The following is a 24,467-nucleotide window of genomic DNA, read 5'->3' on the forward strand; positions in this document are numbered from 1 at the left end:
ATTGTGTCTCCAAGTAATATCAGAAAAAGTCTCACCAACATGATTGCCCAAATGTGAGCTGAACAAGGACACCAAGAAACATGCCAAACTGTGTGGAGAAAAGCCCACAAGGCCTCAACCCTGTGGGGTAAACTACAGACAACTGAGTAAAGCCATGAGCAGGAGGGGTGACCCTCTGCAGGCAAAAGCACACCAACTGGTTGTCTGGTGCCAAGTGGTTAACCCTAAAAACACACAACAAGTAGCATTAGATGACTAACAGGTCATACTTAGGAATATGTATGCATATGCAAATACACATGCATACTCTGACAACTGATGGGAAAAGAGGCCTTGAGTTTGAAGGAGAGTGGGGAGCACTAACTTACCCTCCATTCCTAGGATTTGACTTTTATTTTAAAATGGTTTATTTTTATTTTATGTGCACTGGAGTTTGGCCTGCATGTATGTTTGTGTAAAACCATCAGATGTTCTGGACCTGGAGTTATAGACAGTTGTGAACTGGCATGTGGGTGCTGGGAAGTAAACCCAGGTCCTCTGGAAGAGCAGCCAGTGCTTTTAACCACTGAGCCATCTCTTCATTTCCACTATGCATTTTTCTAATCCAGAAATCAAAAAAAAAAAAATGGAGTCATACTATGTCATTTGTGTCTGACTCTTTGCCTCAAAACTTGGGAGTAGGGCATAGTTGAGTAAGAGAGCCCTGAGTTTAGTCCCCAGTGGTGCAATTCATGCTCAGCGTAGGTGAGGCCCTCGTTCAATCCTCAGCGCAATACAAAACAACCTAGGCTGTACCATAAAAGTTTATTTTACAATGAAAAGGTGAACTCCTTTGGCTACAGTCAGTGGGTCTTCTATGCACTGTGTGCTTGTGTATTGCTGGAACACCACCCGTTTCTCCCAGACCTGGCAGACGCTGGTGTGGAGGACAATTGCGACCATGACTCCCACTGTGTTGTAGAAACTTCCAGTCTTCTGGCCAAGCTTCTGCAGGTTCATACTGTTGGTGCGTTCGTACCACTGGCATAGTCACTGTGGCCCTGGGAGTGGCAGCCTCTGTAAGTCTGGTGAGGCTGAACCAAGAAAGAAGTCATATGCAGATTTCTTCAGAAATTATGATTCCATGGAAGATTTTGAAGACACAGGGAAGGCTGGTACCTTTCAGAGTGCAGTGATTGCAGACTGTAAAGAATTCTTGGGATTGACTGCCACAGAAGTTCACCACTGACCTGTGCTCTGAACTATGAAATAGTTTCTCTCAAAAAAATAAACAGCTAAGAAATAGAGACAACAAGATGAAGAAGGACAAGGAAGAGCGAAAAAGAATTAAGCTATCTTAGATCTGTTACTTTCTTGGTTTTGTAGTACTGGAGATGCAATCCCTGTCTTGAACATGCTGCATAAATGTCCAGCACTGAGCTACATTCTAGCCCCCGCTTTTTTTTCCTTCTTGTGCCTTTAGCTTTTCCTGAAGCATAATGTTTATGGGCCTTATAATATTCTGTAATAGACATATACCATGATATATTTAATTCTCCACTATAAGCAATTCTTGTCATTTCCAATTTTTTAAATAATTATAAATAAAAGCATAATAAATCTGTAATTACATCTTTACAGGAATCTATGACTATTCTTTGGTATAAATATCTAAGAATGAAGAATCATTCTGTGTTAAAGAGTACACTCATTTTTACAATACCTCTATACACTTCTAAACTTCTTCCCAGAAGCTGGTACTCATCCGCTTTAATAGGATCCTTATTCTGACCACATCGTCATCGTCATCATCATCACCACGACCACCACTACCCCCCCACAATCATCATCATCAAAAATCTTCCTGTGTGTAAGTAAAAAAAAATGGTATCCTATCCTTCCAATTGCACTGTTTTGATGCCCAGTGTTTAAACATTTAGTTTAAAACACAATGTTAAAACACATTCCAAGAATGGAGTCCTGTGAGAATTCTGAGTGCTTGCGAGAAAACAAGAGTCTTGAGACTTCAGTTTCTTCAAAACACAGTATTGTTCTTGGAATGTGCTTCTGTGTCCCTACCAAGTGTAGCAGATAGAAGTGAGTTTATTTAGATTATTCATTGCTACTGGCTATTGTTACTTGTTCATATGCTTCTATAAATTACATATTTTTGCAACGTGTGGCCTTGTCCTTGTGACTGACACTTTACTCAGGTGACTCTTCTTAACCCTCAGAGTATAAATTGTCTAATGCAATGAATAAAGTTGGCTATTGCATGAGACTTAGTTTGCCTAATTTTTAGGCCCCGTTATGTCAGGGTCACACTTTGTGGTAAACAACACAATTTTGTATTTTTGAGTACTTATAATGTCTGTGACTTATTTTATTACTTTGTCTTTCTGTGTAGAAGTTCAGGCCTCACAAATTTCAACTGAGCTAACCCTCCATGTCTTGCTAGTGATTCTGTTTTGTTTCGTTGGTTTTTCAAGACAGGGTTTCTCTGTGTAGCCCTGTTGTTTGGTGTTTTGAGACAGTATCTCTCTATGCACCTCTGGCTATCCTAGAATTCTCTGTGTAGATGAGGCTGGCCTTGAACTCACAGTGATTAGAGTGTACACCACACCCAGCCTGCTGGAGACTTAAACAAAGCCACTTACTTGCAGTTTACTGTGCTCAGGAATCTTGAATCACAGGGGATCATCAGGGCTTGTGCTACAGAGCAGACATTAACACCTCTGAGGAGGCAGGATTCATGCCTCTCTTTCCTTGGGGACAAGTGAGGAATGCAAAGAACAGCACGGCTCAGGTGTGCACATCTTCAGGAGCCCTTTTCCAGCTGTGACACAGCAAGGCACTGCCTACTGCTCAGGAGCCCAGCTGCACTTCCAGCAGAAAGGCCTCTCATCCTACCCTGACTGCTCCTTTCCTGCCTGGCTGTTACCCCACACATGATCCTCTCCTCCCTGCCCAAACTCTTCACACTAACTGTCCCTTTGCTTGGGATCCTTTCCATACCACATCTGCAAAGGCTGACTGACCAATCAGACTGCAGTGATATGGAGAGGTCGGAATGAGGCCAGCTTTAGCCCTCTATATGGCCACCCCTGGCCATCTCTGTGCCAAACCTAATGTACTGTGATTAACAGACTGAGACCTTTGGGAAATTATGACTTCCACCAAGCCAAAAGCTGAGAATGTTATCAGACAGCATCTAGATCTCTTAGGAGAGACTCCCTCATCTTGCTCTAACTACCTCTCTCGTGTTCTTCCCATTGTATTTTTAAAATACCTTGAGATTCTTTGTTATTATAAAACTCCAAGAAACTGCTCCCACCCTGGAACAAGGAACCTGGGGTAACCTAGCTCTGTGTTTCCTGGGATATGACCATTCAAATTCAGTTCTAGGATAACTACCTCTTATTCCCTTTGAGGTGAGAGCTCTGGTGTTTTTGTGGGGATGTGTTTGTTTTTCTATCAACAGTATAAATGATTATTTTGATGGCCTTCTAACTGTAACCTAAAACTAGTTTCTTTACTTTGTGTTCAATCCTCACTTAATTGTCTCTCAAGTCAGGTTTAAAAGTAACCCTATTATACGCCACCTTCCCCAGAACTGCCATGAATGAAAACTATTAGAAGTTGCCATGATGCTGCTGCTGGCCTAAGGCTGCTGTGATACAAACCTGTGCTGACAGCAGCATGGGGATCCCCGCCTACCGGTGTGGGTTCTGAACTCAGGTTCTGGCACATAAACACATAACCCCAAGGCCACAGCATCTAGATTTTAACTACTGCTCCTCTCTCAGTCTAGACACAGCTTACAGTTCAATCTCACTCCTCTCTGCTCTCAGTACCTATGAAACAGGCTGTAAACTTTGATTGGGCCTTGATGAAAATGGGAAGCTAAAATGTGAATCACAATGGAAGGCTCTGGGAGGAAACCATCTTGGTGATGGAGTTTTCTTACTTAATCACTTTTCCTAAGGGAGCTTAAATTATCCCACTAAAGATATAGGAGAAAGGCTGTGAGTGCAGCTCAGTCCCCAGATCACCATGGTGATGATTCCACAAGGTGAGCCCTTGGAAATTGGCTGGGTCCCCTGATGGGAGTATGTCCTTACAAAAGGGGGTTGAGAATTGTCTTACTCCTTTCTATCATGCAAGGACATAGCCTAAGGTGCCATCTATTTAACAGGAACAGGCCTTCCTCATCACAGATCTGCCTCAATCTTTGATTTCCCAACCCTTAACTATGAAAAGTAACTTTCTATTGTCTGTAAACTATCTGATCTGTGGTACTGTGTAGCAACGTGGCAGGGCTAAAACAGGTATTCAGGAAATTCAGATATGTGGGAGGCATGGAGAACCCAGCCTAAAGTGTGCTCTTGATAGTTATGCACCTCAACATGTCAAGAGTCTGCATGCTGAAAAGGGAGTATAGAAGAATGACAGGAAGACTAATAACTACAAGAAAAGACCATCACTTTCCCATCTATTTAGCAGAAGCTAACATTCAAGTCTGCAGAAGAGCTGTGAAGTATGTATGTGACCTGATTGTAGATGGAGTGGGGCAAATAGCATTTGCTTTGCAACTTTCTCTGTTTCTGCTTCCACGTGTTGATGGCAGGACCCTTACCTGGAGGCTCTGGAAAGAATCAGCTTCCAAAGTCAAGTAGTCTTAGCAGACTTCACACTTGTTAACTTTGCCATGACCTGGACTGAACTGCCAGTGTCCACCATGTCCAGGACATAGCAGAGCTCTAGGAACACAGCCAAGGTGCATGGAGGTGACTAATAGAGGGCTCTGCAGAGATCTGGAGTGAATTCCACACAATCCAGGTCAAGGTCCCTTGGTGAGGGAAAGCAGAAGAAAAGGAAACCTGTCCTCAGCCCAGCTGGCTGCTGCACTTGTGGCTGTGAACCTCACAAATGTAGCGCCCCTCACCAAGGAACACTGGGCACCAAGAAGACCTTGGCATTCTGATGCTTACTGCTACTTACTGCCTGTCAGGCAGGGACCCTGAGCCAGGGAACTGCTGTCTAAAGGCTTCCCTTCCACACTGTCCATTTCAACCCAATACCTGGCTATATAGAAAGACAGCAAGGTAGAAAGTTATTTGAAGTAAAAACCCATATGATCTTCAAAGAGATTATGAATCATCTGAACTTTCAACAATTGGCTTTGTCTTTTTAATTCTGTGAGTGTAAGTATAGAGAGCTCCAGACACCAATGTGAACAAACTGGTCTAGCTAAACAATAGTTTGTGAAAGGTAGACACATGTGTGATTTATAAATTTACAGACACTTAACAATGAGTGAAAAATATCCTTCAGACACAGTAAGTTGTGGGTTTTATCAAACATAAAGTATCTTGAAAACTTAATCCAAGGCATTTACAAAACAAGTTTTCGTTAGCAGGAAATATTTTTCTCTCAACTAACTGGAAATATACTGTTGATCTCCTCCCTGCTGTTTAATTATAAGAACACACCACAAAGGGTCAGTTTCTTCTGAAAACTATAATTGTCTTTGAACATCTCTTGTCTGTCCCTGGATCCATTTATGCAGTAGAGAAAAGACAGTTTGTAGCCAGAGACGGCCGCGCTGGGCTCAGCCACAGTTGAAGCTGATTGCTCTTCTTGACTGTTTTTTCCCAGTTTCCATTACCACACTTTTGTTTGTTTGTTTGTTTGTTTGTTTGTTTTTTGAGACAGGGTTTCTCTGTATAACCCTGACTGTCCTAGAACTCACTGTGTAGACCAGGCCTCGAACTCAGAAATCTGCCTGCCTGGGCCTCCCAAGTGCTGGGATTACAGGCGTGCGCCACCACTTGATATTAACCCCCACCCCTCACATAATCGGCATTCTCTTGCTTCTCTTGCTTTTCCATTTCCTCAGCAGCATGGGTGACAGGTGAAGGATGCTGTCATGGAAATAGTTTCCATTTGTGGGACAGCTCATCCCTTAGACTAGGGCTTACCAAGGGTAAACAGAAATGTTAAGAGAATGAAAGTGAGCTAGAAGCAAGTGTATCCTCTGGGATCCTTTGTTATTTGTCATAAATATGACTCTATTTTAAGTTTTGTGACATAAAAGGAGAAATTAAAAAAAACTACCAAGATAAAGATAACACTACTCTTAGATTAAACTCTGATATTAAACTACTCTTTGTTAATACAACAAAGAGAATCTCAGCCTTGCTTCTCAGCTAACTGGGACTTGGCTAAGCCATGGTTACTTGCTAGCTTTTTTCTTGGTCCTCGCTACTTTCAAAAGCTTGAGACTGGCAAGGTCTTATATGGTGCTATAATGTCAGAATCTTCTGAAGTTTTAGCAAAAAGGGGGAAAGGAGCTGAGGATAGAAAATTTAAAGGTATATCCTTTCAGCATTAACTATAGAAAACTAAAGCTTCACTATGTGTTCCTAGCTAGCCTGGAACTCAGAGATCAGTCTACCTCTATCTCTACAGTGTTGAGATTGAAGGCAAAAGCTACCACACCTGGCCCTCAGACAAATGATTCCTGGGCAAAATACAAAAAGCACTTAATCATTAGAGAAAAGATGCATCGATCTGGCTTAGTATAAATTAAGAGCTCTGGGCTGGCAAGAGATTGCTAAGCAGGTAAATGCACTTGCTCTGATTCCTGAAGCCCATGTAAAAGTGGGGAGTATCAACTCGACAGAGCTATCCTCACCCCCACAGGTGCACTATGGTGGCATGCATGTGTCCACATACATGCATCCAAACATATACAAATTGAAAAAAAATACTTTTTTTTTATTAAGAGTTTTGTTTTTGGAGTGAAATTTCAAACCACATGAAATAATTTGTGATACATCTATTTAACAAAGAACATATATAAACTACACAAAATTTAAAACTTAAAATTTATGTTTGATTTTATCTATCTGTGACTGTTTTGTAAGTATGTTTGAATGTGCATCATCGGGTGTCAGATGACCTGGAAAAGATAGTGATAGCAACGAATGTTTTTAAACACTGTGCTCATAGAAAGGATTTTAAAAGGCAATAAAGAAGAAAAGGGGGAAATGATTTTTAAAGTGGGCAGGAGTTTGGCAAGCAGCTCAGTGGCAGAGTGTGGCAATATGCTCTATTCTCAGGACCAAAAATAAATACAAAGTATAAGTAAGGATAGAAGGCCTGATTAGACACATCTCTACAGAGAGACTGTCAAATGACTAGTTAGCATACATTCAATCTCACCAAGCAACAGGCTAACAAAAATCAAAACCATCACAAGCTACTACACCTTTATCCAAATGCCTATGAGCGAGCAGAACGGAATGCTGGTGAGGACAGCAGCTGGTGAGACAGATCTTGAAGGAACTGACAGTGGGATGGACGACACAGTTACTAGAAGCCTGCTTGGCATCACCTATCACATCTCATTATGGGCATGCAGTAAGGCCCAGTGATTCCACTCCTAAGTGTATATCCAGCAGGTATAAGAATATCAATCACATAGGTAAGTAATGACAGCATCATATAATGCATTACTGAGTAGTAAGGAAAATAAGTTATAGCAATAAAGGATGAGTCTTACTCACTCAATACTGTGTGAAAAGCCAGATGAAAATGTTATATAGCATTTTGTCCCTTTTATCTAAGAGCTGAGAAAAGGCATTACTGCTCAAGCACTTTTACAGAAAGCCCACAAGGAGAAGCAATGAGGCAGACAGGTATACTGCAGAGGGGCAAGGGGCTCTGGCTGGAAAGTCCTGATAGACTTGTGGGAACTGAACATGCTGCTTCTGGATAGGGTTTTTGACTTGTTTTTCATTTCACAATGATTAATGAGACTCTAATTCATGCACTTATCTTTGTGTATGTTATTTCATAATAAAAGCTTCAATCTATATCAGGTATCACTTCCTTGGCTGCACTTCTCAGAAAGTAAACACCATCCTAGACAAATAAAACCAAACTAAATGAAAATACTTAAAGCTTCAAAAAACAAAAAAACCCCTTTGGAAAAACTCTGGAAGCCTTTATGCAAATTAGGAAACATTTGCCTCTTTGAGAAGAAGCTGTAGGAACAGCTCTGTCCAGGGAAGAATGAGGCAAAAGGTTCCCTTCCTACAGCACATGTGACAGATACACTTTGTGGCATGGATTGCAGACTGGCCTTCTGGCCTTCTGGCCCCACACCCTGCCTCTCACCTTTGCATAGTACAATACACAAATATCATACCCTCCCTAGGAGTCATGGCTGAGAGAACAGAGACGACATTATATGCAAACAGGGCTACCAAACACATGCACACATGGGACACGTCCTGACACAGGACTACAACGCCCAATTGGCGGTATGGCTCCTTACCTCATAACCTTCTGTCTTCTTCTGACACCATTTCAGGAGTGCATTACGCTTAGAGCCACCATACTCCCGGGCCAGGGCTGCCAGAGGGTCTCTTCTTTCCACACTGGTGATAAAGAACACACGGTTAAGGAAGATGCTGGTGTAATGGTTGGGTTGTTTGCTTGTTTTATTTTTTGGGTTTTTTTTTTTTTCTGTTTTTATTTTTTTGTTCCTTTAGAGGCAAGGACTCATATGCCCCAGGCTGGTCTTAAACTCCCTCTACAGGCAAGGATGACTCTTAACTCCTCATCTTCCTGTCTCTACATCTCAAGTGCTGGGATTACAGGTATGTACTACCACATCTGGCAAAATGCTGACTTTTAAAACCCACAAATATATAAGAAATAACTATATAAGAAAAAGCCAAAATATAGGTTTATGTAAATAGTACTCTAAAGAAAAGTACTCTCAAGCCAAATAAGTCACATTAAAAATACACTGTCTTGTGTTATAAAAGAAAACTAAACTGTATTTAACAACTGTAAATCTAAGGATTTCTTTTTCTTTTTCTTTTTCTTTTTTCTTTGTCTACCAGATAGCTGGGGGTTGGGGGGTGGTCAGCAGTTAAGAGACTTTACTGTTCATGAAAGGGTACATATTTTGTTCTCAGCACTACATAGCAGCTCACATCTGCCTATAATTGCACCTTCAGAAAATTGGATACTCTCTTCTGACTTCTGAGACTCATGCATACATGTGGTACACACACATACACATAAAATAAAAAAATAAATCTTTAAAATTTATTCATCTAGTTTTTTGTTCAGTGAAATGCAACATCATTTGAGTATAATATGCCTGTACATGGCTACACTTTAACATGTAAAATGTAGAGGAAAAGGCATAACAGAACCTCAAGCTAGCTGCTACAGGAGGTGCTGGGAGTAGAGAGGAAGGGAAAATTAGTAAAATAAAATGAAATGACTCAGAGTCTTTGTCCAGTTTATGAACCATGGATTCTAGGCACAGGAAGAGGCAAAGCTGAGATGACACCACTACTTATAATTTCTTAGCATCCTAGGAGCATGTGTTCAGGAGCCCACCGTTGGTCTCTCTTAACACTGACATTGATTTTTATGCTAGTCAAGATTATTCAACTGTTATAAAGAGAATCCTGATCATACAGTGCCTTCTAGCATGGGGTCAAGGAGTCAGAAGTATACTGCTACAGGAGTTTTGTAGTGTACTCTATTTCATAACAGGGAAAGAAAGACTCACCAAAGGGTAGACAACTACAGTGGGATAGGAGTTATCAATCCACTCCTAAGGCAGATAGATACAATTGAGACACTGACCCAAGAGTGCTCAAGGTAGCAAGGTAGTATTCTCACAATAGCAAAAGGAAAACCAACTACATGCCAATAAGCAGATAAATAAGTTGAAGTATAGTCACATTCATGGAATATTCCATAGTAAGAAAAATTACAGCAATGATGTTATGGTACAAACTCCCAACTTACCACAGGTCCAAAGCAACAGGGCCAAGAGATCATAGGCTGCAACCTTCAAGTCACGAGCCAAAACAAACCTTCTCTTTGGCTAGGTTAGTCATATTAGTTACATGATGGAAAACTGATTAATAAAAGGTCCCCCTGCTCATCCTTTCTTCCCCTTCCCAGCGTGGAGACAGACTTTGTGCAAAGTTCTCCCCTGTATCTGGCTAGGCCAAGGAAAAGATGAATATAGCTATCTTCAGTCTTCATTTACCATCCAGATCAACAGAGGAAGAAACCCTGGGTCAGACACTACAACCACAGCATGTGCTCAAAAGATATTTTACTACCCTCCTAAAACTCACCAGACACCCCACCCCGACCCTGTCCCACCCTGGCTCTAGCTAGATGGCCTTTTCTTTCAATCTCACACTTTGTACCTGGGTCCCATGTTTCTGCACATTAACAACATTTGGTATATTTTCTTCTTAATCTACTCCCAGCTTACTTTACAAGCTAAAATTATGAAACCCTTTAGAGAAAAACAACAAAAATGTTTTCTATGTATGCTCAGAGAAAGGATGTATGTATTAAGGTGAATGTGTATGTATGTAGCACAGAGAGAGAATATATGCATGAAGGTGCATGTGTGTAGCACATATGTGGAGGGTAGAGGTTAGTGTCAACTGTCTTCTGTAATTGCTCTGCATCTTATCTTTATTTGGGGGGGATGTTGAGACAGGGTTTCTCTGTAGATCCCTGGCTGTCCTGGAACTCACTCTGTAGACCAGGCTGGCCTCGAACTCAGAAATCCACCTGCCTCTGCCTCCCAAGTGCTGGGATTAAAGGCATGCGCCACCACTGCCCAGCTACATCTTATCTTTTGAGACAGGATCTTTCACTGAACTCGGTGCTCACTGATTGGCTAGACTGGCAGGCCAGAGCCCTGGAGATCCACCACTGTCATGCCACACCCCTCTGCTCCCCACTAGGGTTAGAGACAAGGCATACAGAAGATACTTTACCAGTCAAGCCATCTCTCCAGACCCTTAATAAAATATGTTTTCAATAATTTTAACCAAGGAATGGGGAATTCTAGGTCTCAGAAATATAAACTAATATAGAGGTGTTAAGTAAAGTACTTGCACTAAATAATATGCACTAAAAACTTTCTTGTACAATTTGATGACTGTCTTTCCACGTGTATGGACAATTTATAAAATTAAGCCATAGTGGCCACATCTGGAATTATATCATTCTTTATAACTGAACAATCAGAGGAAATAGTTTCTAGATAAATGAGAGGCCAAATAATTTACCATTAAAAATACTTTAAAATAAGTGACTAGGGAGATAGCTCAGTTGGTCACAGCACCTGCTGTGAATGCAGAGGATCTGAGTTCAAAACCCCGAACACCAACAAAAAAGGTGGATACAGTCGATTCTGCCTGTGTCTCCAGTGTGGAAAATGAAGACAGATAGCTCCTAGGGCGTACTAGCCCCTCAGCCAGCCTAGCCACAACAGCAAGCTGCAAGTGCAGTAAAAAATTCTGTCTCAAAAAATAAGGTGGAGAGCAAGAGATGAACATCCTATGCCACACAAAAAATAGTAATAATAATAAAAAACAAAAATAAGATATTTAATAAGACATTTAATATTAATGTGGTACATGCTCACCCACGCAAAGATAAATGTAATTTTAAAAATCTAATCTTAATAACATGAATGTAAAAGAAATATGAATTTAAAATCATTAACTGACCTTTTAGGAAGAAATGTATACTGTAAATAGTCTGCCTTTGAGTTTATGACATTGAGTTGAGAGTAGTGCTAATTCTGGTCCTTCTAATTTGTTTCTATTAGTTAAGCTGCAGACACAGAACTTTTCTGACTTTACCTATTTGGGATCAAATATCAGTTACATTCCAAAGATACAGATTCTGAATGTATTCAGACTCACAAATCTCCCCATAAGATACACATGGATGATCACAGTACTATAAAGTACAGAAGTAGACAGTTTTGTAGACTTGTCTGTGGATGAACTGTTTCATGGAACACAAGGCAAGGCACTGGGAAAGAAACCCAAGTGTAGAATGAAATGACACATGCAAATGAATGGAAGACATCCAAGTGGGATCCTTACTTAGGTCCTCTGCTTTCACGGGAGATGCTCTTACCTACTGAGCCATCTCATATTTACTATGTTTGATGGTAGATTCATTAGTCTTCCATTTATTCTGGAGCGAAGGGCTAAGCCATCATCACAGGTGAGGGCATTGAGCTAAGCTTCAGATCTAGAAAAGCAGGATGCAGAGCGATGCCTGCTCCAGGGGCTCCTGAGAGAGCTGCAGTGGGACACCAGGTGCTTCATTCAGAAAACTAACAACATGGAAAAGAAGAGAAGACTCCAGAGAGAAGGAAAACAGATGAAAAAGGTTGCTGGGATGTTGACCAGGAGCACCGGCAGGGAGGAGGAGCAGAAGTTTGGGTGTAAAGATGGGCATTCGGCAACCGCCTCGCCAGCCTCACTCTTCATTCCCTCTGTTGCATGCTACATGTCTTTGTTAACACCCCTTTAAACACTGATCTTAAAACGTCTCTCTAATCCTCTTTCTATGCCACTGTGTTCTCAATAATCTTGCTTAAATAGCAGGTCTGCTCTTAATCACTACTCAAAAACAAAAACACAATCCCACAGTCTTAGTGGTTCCCCACTGCTTTACCAAAATAAGTATGAAGCTCTTTTTTGGCAATGCAGACTGTTTGCAACAGGGCTCCAGCCTGCCTTTCTGGCTATAACTTCCCAGCTGTCTACCTGGATCAGCTGGGAGCCTGCTGTGTGTTTGGCAGGGCCTGCTAAAGGCCCCAAGTTGAGTTCCACCCATCATTCACAGCTACTGGCAGAGATCCCACTCTTCTCTACACTCCCTCATCCACCAACCTCTCAAGTACTTCTGTTTAAACTTTGAAGATTGATTGATTGATTTTATGGGTATATGTGTGTGCCTGAATGTATGTATATATGTGCACCACAGAAGTATATGTGTTCCTGGAGGCCAGAAAAGGGTGGTGAATCCTCTAGAAATAAAGTTTTATGCTCTTGAGTGCCATCTGATAGGGGTGTTAGAAACTGAACCTGGGCCAGGCAGTGGCTGTGTGTGTGTGTGTGTGTGTGTGTGTGTGTGTGTAGCATGCATGCCAATAGAAGTGTGTGGAGGTCAGAAGGCAATTTGTGGAGTTGCTTCTCTTGTATGTAGGTTTTGGTGATTGAATTCACCAAATTTGTCAGCTTGTATGACAAGAGCCTTTATTTATTGATACATCTCAGGGCTCCTGCTTAAAAAAGATACAGTCTTTCATTTACATCTTAATTGCTGTCATTTAGAAGTAAGCTGACTATGGATGAGACAGAAGGAGGAAGAGGTTGTTCATCTCATTTCTTGTATTTTAAAATGCAGTACCTGAGCTTGCTTGGCTTCAGCCCCCCGGTGGACGCACTCAGCAGTCTGCTGTTCCCAAAGCCCAGGGAGGGGGGTCTGCTCAGGGACTCCAGTGAGGGACTCTTTCGGAGGAAGGGGTCTGACTTCCGATCCTCAGCCCTTCCCTTCAGAAGATCTGTATGAATAAATAACATTGTCACCTACTTCTAAAGGGAAGGAATCTGGTTATCATACTTATTCTCAAGTACAAAGACATATCTACATAAGTATGTGCATATACTCACAATATACACATGTACATATTATTTTTGTTTCTGGGATAATAAAAATGAAATAGGGACATGATATCGTCTATCTCCAGGCAAGATACTCTATCCCCATACTCTGTAAAACCTTGGGCCAGTGTGGATAGCTCAGTCATTCAGAGTGCTTACAAAACAACCATGAGAACCTGAGTTCAGATCTCAGCAATCTGAACTAGGTGTCCTGTGCACATCTGAAACCCCAACTCCAATAGCAATGAAAACAAAGAGAATTTTTGGTACTTGCTAGCATAGCACACAGCTTAGACAAGAAAACGAGAACCTCACTCTGAGGGGAAATGCTTCTTCAAAAGGATTGGGTGGTGAAATGATAGGACACTCTTTTGACCTCCTCCTATGTTCACCGATGCACACAACCAGACTCATATTCACACACATACACACACAAATAAATTGTTGGGTTTTTTTGGGGGTTTTTTTTTTTTTTCGAGACAGGGTTTCTCTGTGTAGCCCTGGCTGTCCTGGAACTCACTCTGCAGACCAGGCTGGCCTCGAACTCAGAAATCCACCTGCCTCTGCCTCCCAAGTGCTGAGATTAAAGGCATGTGCCACCACCACCTGGCTACATATAAATAAATTAAATAAATAAAATATATCTTAAAAAAGGATCTAACTGAGCTGCAGAAATGACCCAGCGGTTATAAACACTGGCTGGGTCCAATTCCGAGCACCCAGCTGATGGCTCACGACCATCTGTAATTCCACTCCAAGGGGAACCCAACATCTTCTTTTGGTCTCCACAGGCACCAGGCACATCAGTGGCTCACAAACAACACACAGGTAAAACATCCATACATGTAAGAGATAAAAACGAGAATGAAAGAAAAGCCCTAGTGCCAAAGCAGCCCTTTGTTCAAAAAATGGTTATTAATTTTCAGACAGCTATCAAAGTATTAAGTAAAGTATGGGCCCTTCTAAGAACCTTGTGCAATTACCCTGTTAGGACACCTGCTCCTCTAGCCCAGTCTTTAGCTAGCCTGTTTGCTTTATGCTGTTGATATCACAGAGAAAACGCTGGTAGGAAAATGTCTCCTGACTGTCAGGTAGCAGCAGACAAAAAGCTGGGAAACAAGAACAAGAGCCCACAAAAGAAAAAGTTGCTTCAATCACAGACTTATAGCTCACTAAGCAAAACATATAGTTCACTGAGCAAAACCATTTTACAAAGGCTCCTTTCTGCTCCTTTCACATTAGCATTGGGGACAGCAGGTACTAGAAAGAGCTGAATTCTCCAGATTTCTCAAAGGATCATAAAAGCAAAAACAAGCAAAAAAAAAATACTTAAGGCTGGCATATATAGAGTGGAAGCTGGAGCTGTGAGGCTCGGGTGATTAGCTCTACATCACAGGACAGCTGGGGCCATCTTCTGTCACCCACAGTCACAGAAGAAAACAGTACCTCTTCAGCTAATAGCCATCAATTATGGGCATGATGTTGGGGGTGAGGCCAATTAGGTCTAAAGAGCAGAGAAAAACAGTTCTACATCCCTGAAGAGAACAACAAAAACAGGACATTCATCTGCAGTTGGGATGACCTCAGTGTTGACAAGCAGTCGCTGGAAATGGCTGGAAGCAAACAATTCACTGTGCAGTCCCTCATTATAGTAAACAAGAGTCATCTCTGGGAGACAGGTGCCGGGGGTGGGGGGGTGGGGAGGGTCAAATGAGCTCCACGGCAATAATTGTGGCCTCAGCTTTATTATTTACCGTGTCAATCAAAAGAATGGCTATTTAGATGATTAGGAAATTTGGAATTTGGTAGAACACCCAGAGAAAGACATAAAAATATGATCACCCACAGAGTACAGTAAAATAGTAAATTTTATGTTGTATAGCTTTTACCACAGATTAAAAAAATTCACCCAGCACTGTTCAAGCAAGTGAGTTACTCCCTATTTTACACTGCATAATGAGCATGTGATATATTACACAATGATGTAGACAAGTTTCCAATCTTCTGTTTTGGCCTCCACCCTCCATTTCTGGGAAAGAGGTGCTCAGACTTGAATGCTTTTAGGTTGCAGCCATACTAATTCCCCAAGCCCTGGGTACTTAAGAATGTATTAAACCAATTCTGCCTATACTCTGTAAATGTAACAGCAAAGGCAGGATGACAGTGCATCTCTCTACAACACCATGTATGAAATCTTTAGAGCTTGCTGTTAAGGCTTAGTGCTCTCACACACAAAAATACTTTCAAAACCTCTCTGTGAGGCTAGAGAGATAGCTTGGGTTAACAGCACTGGCTGTTCTTCAGAAGACCTGAGTTCAGTTACCAGCACTTACATAGCAGCTCATAGCTGTCTAAACCAGTTTTATGGGTCTGACACCCTGTTTTGGCCTCCCTGAGCACTGCATACATGTGATGCACACATATACACTAAGGCATACACATACATTAATAATAATAATGCTATGCTGTGCTCAGGGCCTACAATATATCAGTGGGTGAATATATCTAGTGCTGCACACTAGAAACCATGTGAGAGCAGCAGGAGAGAACCAACTCTACAAAGCTGTCTTCCAACTTTTACATATATGCGGTGGTACATGGATATTTACACATATAATACACACATATACAATGATAATAAACAAAATCATCAACTCCACTGTCATTGTCCTTGATGGCATTCCTGGTTGGTCATCCAAAACTACTGATGGAGATGGACAAAAAATATTACTAACATTCTTTTTCTGCCTCCTGACATAGGCCATTTTACAACCTGTAGATCAAGGAGTAATTGTGACTTTCAATGATTATTACACAAACATTTCAAAAGCTATAGCTGACACAAATAATGATTCTTCCCACGAATCTGAGCAAAATAAACAGACTGCTTTCTGGAGAGATGCAGAACTTGAGACGCCGCGAGGAACATGGGAGGAGGTAACATCAACATCAGTGAGAGTTTGGAAGCAGTGGGTCCCAGCCCTCAGTGGCGACTTTGAGGGGCCCCAAACATCAGTGGTGGGGATCACTGCAGGTGTGGAAATGGCAAAGGCACGAGACTGGCAATGGAGCCCAAGGAGGAGATGGAACTCAGGAGAAAACATTAGTGGGTAGTGAGTTGTTCCTTATGGGGGAACAAAGAAAGTCATTCCTTGAGAAAGAATCTCTGCCTGGTGATGGTGCTGTGAACTCTGGAAATGGTAACAAAGGATTCAGAGCATCACATACACTCAGGGGAAGCCGTGTTTTGAAAGAAGTGACTCTAATTTTGAAAGAAATGCTATGTGGGGAAAAACCCTTGGGAAAACCAAGGTGAGGTGACAGTAAATGTCACTGGTGTCTTATTTTAAGAATGGCCACCATTATCCCAGCTCCAGCAAGCACTACCTAACCTTTAAGTTAGTAGCCATCAACATAACGGCAAGACCCTCTGTCAGATAAAAGATGCTAAACTGCTGAAGGCTGGGATGGTTACCAGTGATAATACATCATTATTAAGCACGCTATGTGTATTTTCAGATGGAATACTATTGCATACCTAAATCGCAATACAGAGCAAGCATAACTTTTTGTGTCTGTTTTCATAGTGGTATTAGCTTGGTTCCAGTGCCCTGCAAAAAAACTAACATTTACTAGACCAAAAGCTCTATAGTTCTTTATTCTGAGCATATTAACAGGCTCAGCAGGCAACAGCAAGGAACACGACAAACAGTAAGTATGTCTATGAAGCCCACGACACACCAGGCAGTACCCTCAGTGTTTTAAATGAATCAATTCAATTCTTCAAATGACCCTTTGAAGTAGTTTCTCTTCTCTTCTCTTCTCTTCTCTTCTCTTCTCTTCTCTTCTCTTCTCTTCTCTTCTCTTCTCTTTTCCCCTCCCCTCCCCTCCCTTCCCTCCCCTCCCCTCCCCTTTCTTTTTGAGATAGGGTTTCTCTGTGTAGCCCTGGCTGTCCTGGAACTCACTCTGTAGACGGACCAGGCTGGCCTCGAACTCAGAAACCCGCCTCTGCCTCCAAAGTGCTGGGGTTAAAGGCGTGCGCCACCACTGCCCAGCTCTTTTCTTTTTTTCTAGGATCAATTTTAAGTTAAGTGTATATGTATTGACTGTAGTTTATGCACACGAATGCGGGTGCTGCTAGAGGCCAAAAGAGGCTGTGAGATTCCCTGGAGTTACAGGTGAGCTACCTAATGTGGGTGCTGGAAAGCAAACGCAGTCCTCTGCAAGAACAGTAAGTGCTCTTAACCACTGGGCTTGCTACCTTCCCAGTACCAGAAATGTTTCTATCTTAAGACATGCCAAGCTGGGCGGTGGGGGCGCACGCCTGTAATCCCAGGACTCTGGGAGGCAGAGGCAGGCGGATTTCTGAGTTCGAGGCCAGCCTGGTCTACAGAGTGAGTTCTAGGATAGCCAGGGCTATACAGAGAAACCCTGTCTCGAAAAAAACCAAATCCAAACAAAACAAAACAAAAAACAAGACATGATGAGCGCACAACAAAGTCAAAGCTGGAGGGGAATGGCAGTCGAGAGACTCAAGGCCGAGCAGGGCTGTGCTTGCTCTCTTTTTATTGGCTATACCTCTGCACAGGAGGCTCAGCAGGAATAAAAATGTGACTGATGAGACCTCCACCTTACAGTCAGGATTTGAATTTGAAAAGCATACAGTGCAACAAGAGGAAAGACTGATACTCAGCGGCAGCAAGGCCTAAAAAATGCTGCATTTAAAGACCTGAGGAACCAGTGGACAAACACAAAGCCAGACAACGGTTTTATCATAACGTAGTTACTTTTTTTTTTTTAAAGAAGAGAAGATATGTCTTGAGATTCAGCTTATTGAAAATGATACAAATCCAGCCAAGTTGGCATCTCTCTTGCATCCACACACTGAGAAGGGCAGCAAGTGGGAGATCCTTCTTCTAGCATGAGCTGTACGGTCAGCTCTAAAGAGCACAAGGTGTGCCCGAGGGCATGAAATCAGCAGAAATAAACACCACCAAGTATTTCCAAATTTAAGTTCATGCAACAAAAAGCGAACACCACTAAAACAGGCCAAAAGTAGTTGTGATTTCAGTCATTTACCGGAGAGGGGAAGGGCCGGCAGATCCAAGCGCTGAGACACCCCTTTGCTGGCTGGCTTCAGGCTGCTGTATGTCGAATGTCTCTGTCAAAACCGAAAGGCACATCAGCATGATGAGCTTCAACATAAGAACACGGGACACAAGTATACACTGCTGTGCCTGCACACAACTCTAAAGCACATCAGAACAGCCAGGGGGCTTTTAACATAACTCACTAGAGTAAACAGTAATAAGTCCAACTGGCTCAAATGGAACAAACAATGAAAGCTGATCGCCAGTTCACTCCTACCACATGTTTCATTCTTCTACAGGCAATTGATATTAATCTGCTTTAGGAATATATCCTTTTTGGAATATTCCATACATTCTCAGAGATATACATAAAAATAATTTTTTTAAAGTAAAGTGGAAGAGTATGCTTGATCTCAGCATGGAAATGCTGGATGTCCTGGATGTCCTGGGCAGGAGACTCATGGAGTAGTAGGGAGTGGAGCAGAAAAGGGGGAACTTGCTGGCCAGCCAGTCTAGCCAGATGGTCAATTCTTGGGTCACTGGAAGACCCTATCTCAAAAAATAAGATGGAAAGCTATGAGTAAGACACTTGATGTTCACCTCTGGCTCCACATATACACGCACAAATATGCACCTCTACACAGACATGTATATACCACATATGCACATACCACACACACACACACACACACACCTACCTTTTGGTTTTTAATGATTAATGAGTAAATGCCAAGGTGCGAATTTCATGATATATTTCATATAAACTACCCACAAATATTAATACCTATTATATTTATTTGGTGCCATTTGGCTTTGTTTGTTGAATACATCTTGGAAATAACTGTATGTTGGTGGCCTGGAGCTGCACTAGATTCTACCAGGCTGCATCCACCACCCTGACAGGGTCACATGAGAACTGCAGAATGAGTGGCTGTATGACCCAGAGGATCTTCTGCAGCCTGACTACTATCAACTGCCATGTGCCTTTGGGCTACATGATTCCCTGCACTTCAGCTGCCTTAGCTAGATGTGACATCCATAGTGTCACGGAGATTGCTGGAAGGGTTTATAGATGACTAAATTCATTCAGAACAATCCAAGCAGATCACAGCCCACAATGAGCATCTCATCAGTTGGCTACAATTGTTTCCAGAGTTCACTGGACCCACCCTCTATGAACAGACGTGCTGACCTTGATACCGGTGTTATGAACACTATTTATACACATGGTATAAGAGAATTCTTTATTTTAGGGGTCCATTTCTACATTGATACTAAGCATGAAATGTATGGCTCCCACTGATCCTAATAAGTAAAATTGTTGTAGAATATAATTATCAAAAAATGTTTTAAAATGTTGTTTTTGAAGTCAGCATGTGAAGTAAAAGATTCCTAACAATTTAGTCTTATGAAAAAAAAATCTAAAATTTCACCACTAAGTATGATCAGATTAAAGAACTTCCCAGAGAGGGACTGAAGATATGATTCAATGGTTAAGGGCAGTGGCTACTCTTCCAAAGGAACAAGATTCAATTTCTAGCACCCATAGGCAGCTCACCACCACCTGTAACTCTAGTTCCAGAGGATATGGTAATGTTTTCTGGCCTCCAAAGGCAGTAGGTATGCCCATGGTACAAATATATACATGCAGGCAAAACACCCATTCACATAGGAGTTTTTAAAAAAAGAGAGAGGGAGGGAAAGGAAAGGAGAGGGGGACGGAAGGAGGGAAGGAGGGAGGGAGAGAGAGAGAGGGGAGAGAGAGAGAGAGAGAGAGAGAGAGAGAGAGAGAGAGAGAGAGAGAATATGAATATACACATGAAGGAATACTGGCACCTGTAAGTCATAATTAGGAAAACATAGCTTACATAATTGACTGTGCTGGTTAGTTTTATGTCAACGTGACATGAGCTAGAGTTATTTAGGAAGAGGATACCTCAATTGAGAAAATGCCACTACCAGATCAGCCTATGGGCAAGTCTATAGAGCAGTTTCTTGATTAATGATTGATGTGGGAGAGTCTAATCCATGGAGTGATGCCACCCCTGGGCAGGTGGTCCTGGATGATATAAGAAATCAGGCTGAGTAAGCCATGGGGAGCAAGCCAGTAAGCAACACTCTCTCATAGTGTCTGCCAGGTTCCTGCCTTGCCCTGAGTTTCCTCAGTTATGACTATAACCTGTAAGACAAAATAAAATAAACCCTTTCTTTCCTAAGTTAGTCAACGGTGTTTTATGAGAGCAATAGAAACCCTAATTAAGACACTGACATAAAGAAAAATATGGTGATCACAAGACAATATAGCATGTAGAGAACCACAAAGCTGGTTCTCTCCTTCCACTAGGAGTTCTAGCAATCAAGCTTTGTTAGGCATGCACTGCTAGTGTCTTTACCCCGTAAGCTGTCTCAAAAAACTAGGGGTTTTCTTTTTTATTTGTGCTGAAGTCTTGAATCCATGGCCTTGTCTATAATAGGCAAGTACTCTATTACAGAACTACACTCCTAGCTCCGGAAGTTCTTCTCTTGGTTTAGATAAAGAAGAGTAACCAGGACTTATGTAACCCCAACTACATAGAAGGTTGAGGTGGAAGGATTAATAATTCAAAACTTACCTGGGGCCTAGGCAACTTAGCAAGACCCTATCTCAAAAAACAGGACAAGAGCTTCAGACAGAGTTCAGTGGTAGAGAGGTTTGCCTAGTATGTTCAACTGCCAATGTCACAAAGGTATTTCTCAAATACATTTGGCTGTTACCTACAAAGACCAGATTATATTTTCCTTCCTCACTCATGAAGAGGCTGTGGTTTTGTCCTGGCTCCTTTGACACGGGAGGTCCTGCCCTACAGTGCTTCTTTTTGTCTCTGGCAGTTTTAACGGATACACCCAGGTGTATCTTTCTTTATACATAACTACCTTGGGTTCATTATCATTCCTGCCTGTGGTTGGGCATCTTTTATAAGCTGTGGAAACCTCTGGCTATTTTGGGTTTTTTTTTTTTTTTTTTTTTTGATTTTGGTTTTTTCGAGACAGGGTTTCTTTGTATAGTCCTGGTTGTCCTGGAACTCACTCTGTAGCCCAGGCTGGCCTTGAACTCAGAAATCCACCTGCCTCTGCCTCCCAGAGTGCTGGGATTACAGGCGTGCGCCACCACTGCCCGGCTGTAACCTCTGGCTATTATCTCTTCACTCTCTCTCCCTGTCAGGATCCAGCTCCATACCTTTTAGGAACTCCACAGCAGATCTTTTTATTCTTCCCATCCCTTCTTATCATCTGCACTTCAGCTTAAATATTTTTACTCCCTTGTAGTTAGTCTCTCAAATGTCCCTAGTAAATGTTTAATTTATAACTTAATTAACACATGTGAGTCTTTCTTTAAGTCATGTGATTTTTGTTGTTTTTGTTTTTTGTTTGTTTTTGAGACAGGCTTTCTCTGTATAGACTTGGCTATCCTGGATCTTGTTCTGTAAACCAGCCTAGTCTTGAATTCCCAGATGTACCTACCTCTGCCTTCCAAGTGCTGTGAGTAAAGGTGTGTACCACCACACCCAGCCTAGGTCATATACTTTTTAATGGGTTCTTTTTTATAGTTGTTGTTTGTGCTGGTATTCATTTTCTTGATTGCATGTTACTGTTCTTTTAGAATCTGTCCAATATAATCAATATATGGATCTGCTATACCTGTTTCTGTTTGGGTTTTTTTTTGTGTTTTTTTTTTTTTTGGTTTTTTATTGTTGTGGGTTTTAGTTTTTCAGCATCATCTAACCTATGTGCCTAGAATTCTATTAAGTGACTAAAGGACTCTGTATTTGAAAACAAATAGCTATGTCCGGCAGTGGTGGCACAGCATTCAAGAGGCAGAGGCAGGCTCATTCTGAGTTCGAGGCCAGCATGGTCTATAAATCAAGTTCTAGGACAGCCAGGGCTACACAGAGAAACCTTGTCTTAAGGAAAAGAAAGGGAGAGGGGAGGGGAGGGGAGGGGAGGGGGGAGGGGAAGGGCAGGGGAGGGGGAAAGGGGGGAGAAGGGGAGGGGAGAGGAGAGGAGAGGAGAGGAGAGGGGAGGGGAGGGGAGGGGGAAAGGGGGAGAAGGGGAGGGGAGAGGAGAGGAGGGGAGAGGAGAGGAAAGGGGAGGGGAGGGGAGCGGAGGGGAGGGGAGGGGAGGGGAGGGGAGGGGGGGAGGGGAGGGGAGGGGAGGGGAGGGGAGGGGGGAGGGGAGGGGAGAGAGGAGAGGGGAGGGGGGAGGGGAGGGGAGAGAGGAGAGGAGAGGAGAGGAGAGGAGAGGAGAGGAGAGGAGAGGAGAGGAGAGGAGAGGAGAGGAGAGGAGAGGAGAGGAGAGGAGAGGAGAGGAGAGGAGGCAGGCAGCTGTAAGGTAAGGTTCTCATATGAGGTATCTTCCTCAACAGATTTACTTCTGCTTCGAGGAGGCAGTGAAGGTGGAGGAAGAGCACTTAGATCCAAACTCATGTTTCTGTGGGTTTTAAAATTCAACACAGAAGCCAGGCATGGTTACGACTGCTTTTGATTTTGTTACTTGGGAGGCAGAGTAGGCAGATCTCTGCGAACTGAAGGATAGCCTGGTCTACACAGGAAGTTCTACACCATCCAGGGATACACAGTGAAACACTGTCAAAACAAAAATCCTTCAACAAAGCAAAACACTTCTATGATACTAAGGAAGAATGTTTTAATAAGCTAATAGAAAGATATTTAAACCAAGATACAAAAAAAAAAATCTTTAAACTCTTGAAAGAAAACACAGAACAATGTTCTCTTCAGTGAAAACACTTCAGGTAAAACAAACAAAAATTACCTCTTCATTAAAAGGTAATTATGATGTTATAAGCAAAACCATAGCTTTAAAAACAAAGTCAGACATCTTATATTTTTAAAAGATTTTTTTCTTAAAATTTTTAAAGTTCCAGGCATGTGTGTGGGTATATGCATGAGCACAGGAGCCTGTTTAATACATTCGACTTCTGGAGCTGGAGTTACAGTGGGGAGGACCCATGTGAGTACTGGAAACGAAACCTGAGTCCTTGGTAGGAGTTCATCCCAGATACAGTCACCAGACTCCAACACTATTCTGGATGCTAAGAAGGGCTTGCCGAAAGGAGCCTGATATAGCTGTCTTCTGAGAGGCCCTGCCAGAGCCTTACAAATACAGAGGTAGATGCTCACAGCCAACCATTGCACTGGGTGCGGCGTCCCCAATGGAGGAGTTAGAGAAAGGACTTAAGGAGCTGAAAAGGTTAGCAACCCCACAGGAACAACAACAATATCAACCAACCAGACTCCCCAGTGCTCCCAGGGACTAAGCCGTCAACCAAGGAGTACACATGGTTCCAGCTGCATATGTAGCAGAGGATGGCCTTGTCAGGCATCAATGAGAGGAAAGGTCCTTGGTCCTATGAAGGTTTGATAGATGCCCCAGTGTAGGGGAACCGAGGGTGGGGAGGTGAGAGTGGGTGGAGGAACACCCTCAGAGAAGCAGTGGGAGGGGGGATGGGATAGGGATATTCTGGTGGGGGAGACCGGGTAAGAGGATAACACTTGAAATGTAAAGAAATTAAAAAAAAAAACAAAAAAGATTAATAAATCCACTTAACTACTGAGCCATCTCTCTAGTCCCTAATAGAAGCATTCTGTGTAAAAATAAAGATTAAGGAGAATACTTCAAAGTGTTTTATAAACAGTAAAAAACTGCAACACATAGAGAAGTGGTCAGTGCAAAGGTAAGTACACAGAAGGAATATGTAAAGCAACATTACATAGTCACATGGGAAGACGTGTACAACCCACCAAAGTGAAACTGAGTCTCACCTCACGTCCTAAAATCCATGACACTTGTACAGAATGTGAAAACT

General features: G+C 42.2%; 1 protein-coding gene across 7 annotated transcripts in view; it reads right to left on the bottom strand.

Annotated features, from left to right (window-relative positions):
- The window catches only part of Specc1 (sperm antigen with calponin homology and coiled-coil domains 1), a 271,073-nt gene that overhangs the window by 51,078 nt on the left and 195,528 nt on the right, over positions 1–24,467 (bottom strand). For 6 of the 7 annotated variants that reach the window (XM_052196809.1, XM_052196813.1, XM_052196811.1 and 3 more), the window contains 3 exons: positions 18,594–18,675; positions 13,261–13,414; positions 8,324–8,426 (listed from right to left, as the gene is read on the bottom strand). In XM_052196809.1, the coding sequence (XP_052052769.1) occupies positions 8,324–8,426; positions 13,261–13,414; positions 18,594–18,675 (339 nt within the window). Of the gene's footprint in view, positions 1–790; positions 1,074–8,323; positions 8,427–13,260; positions 13,415–18,593; positions 18,676–24,467 lie in introns of those variants that run through there. The other variant, XM_052196814.1, reaches the window with a different exon arrangement.

The sequence above is a fragment of the Apodemus sylvaticus genome, chromosome 10, assembly GCF_947179515.1.
Source record: "Apodemus sylvaticus chromosome 10, mApoSyl1.1, whole genome shotgun sequence".
NCBI classification, from domain to species: Eukaryota; Metazoa; Chordata; class Mammalia; order Rodentia; family Muridae; genus Apodemus; species Apodemus sylvaticus.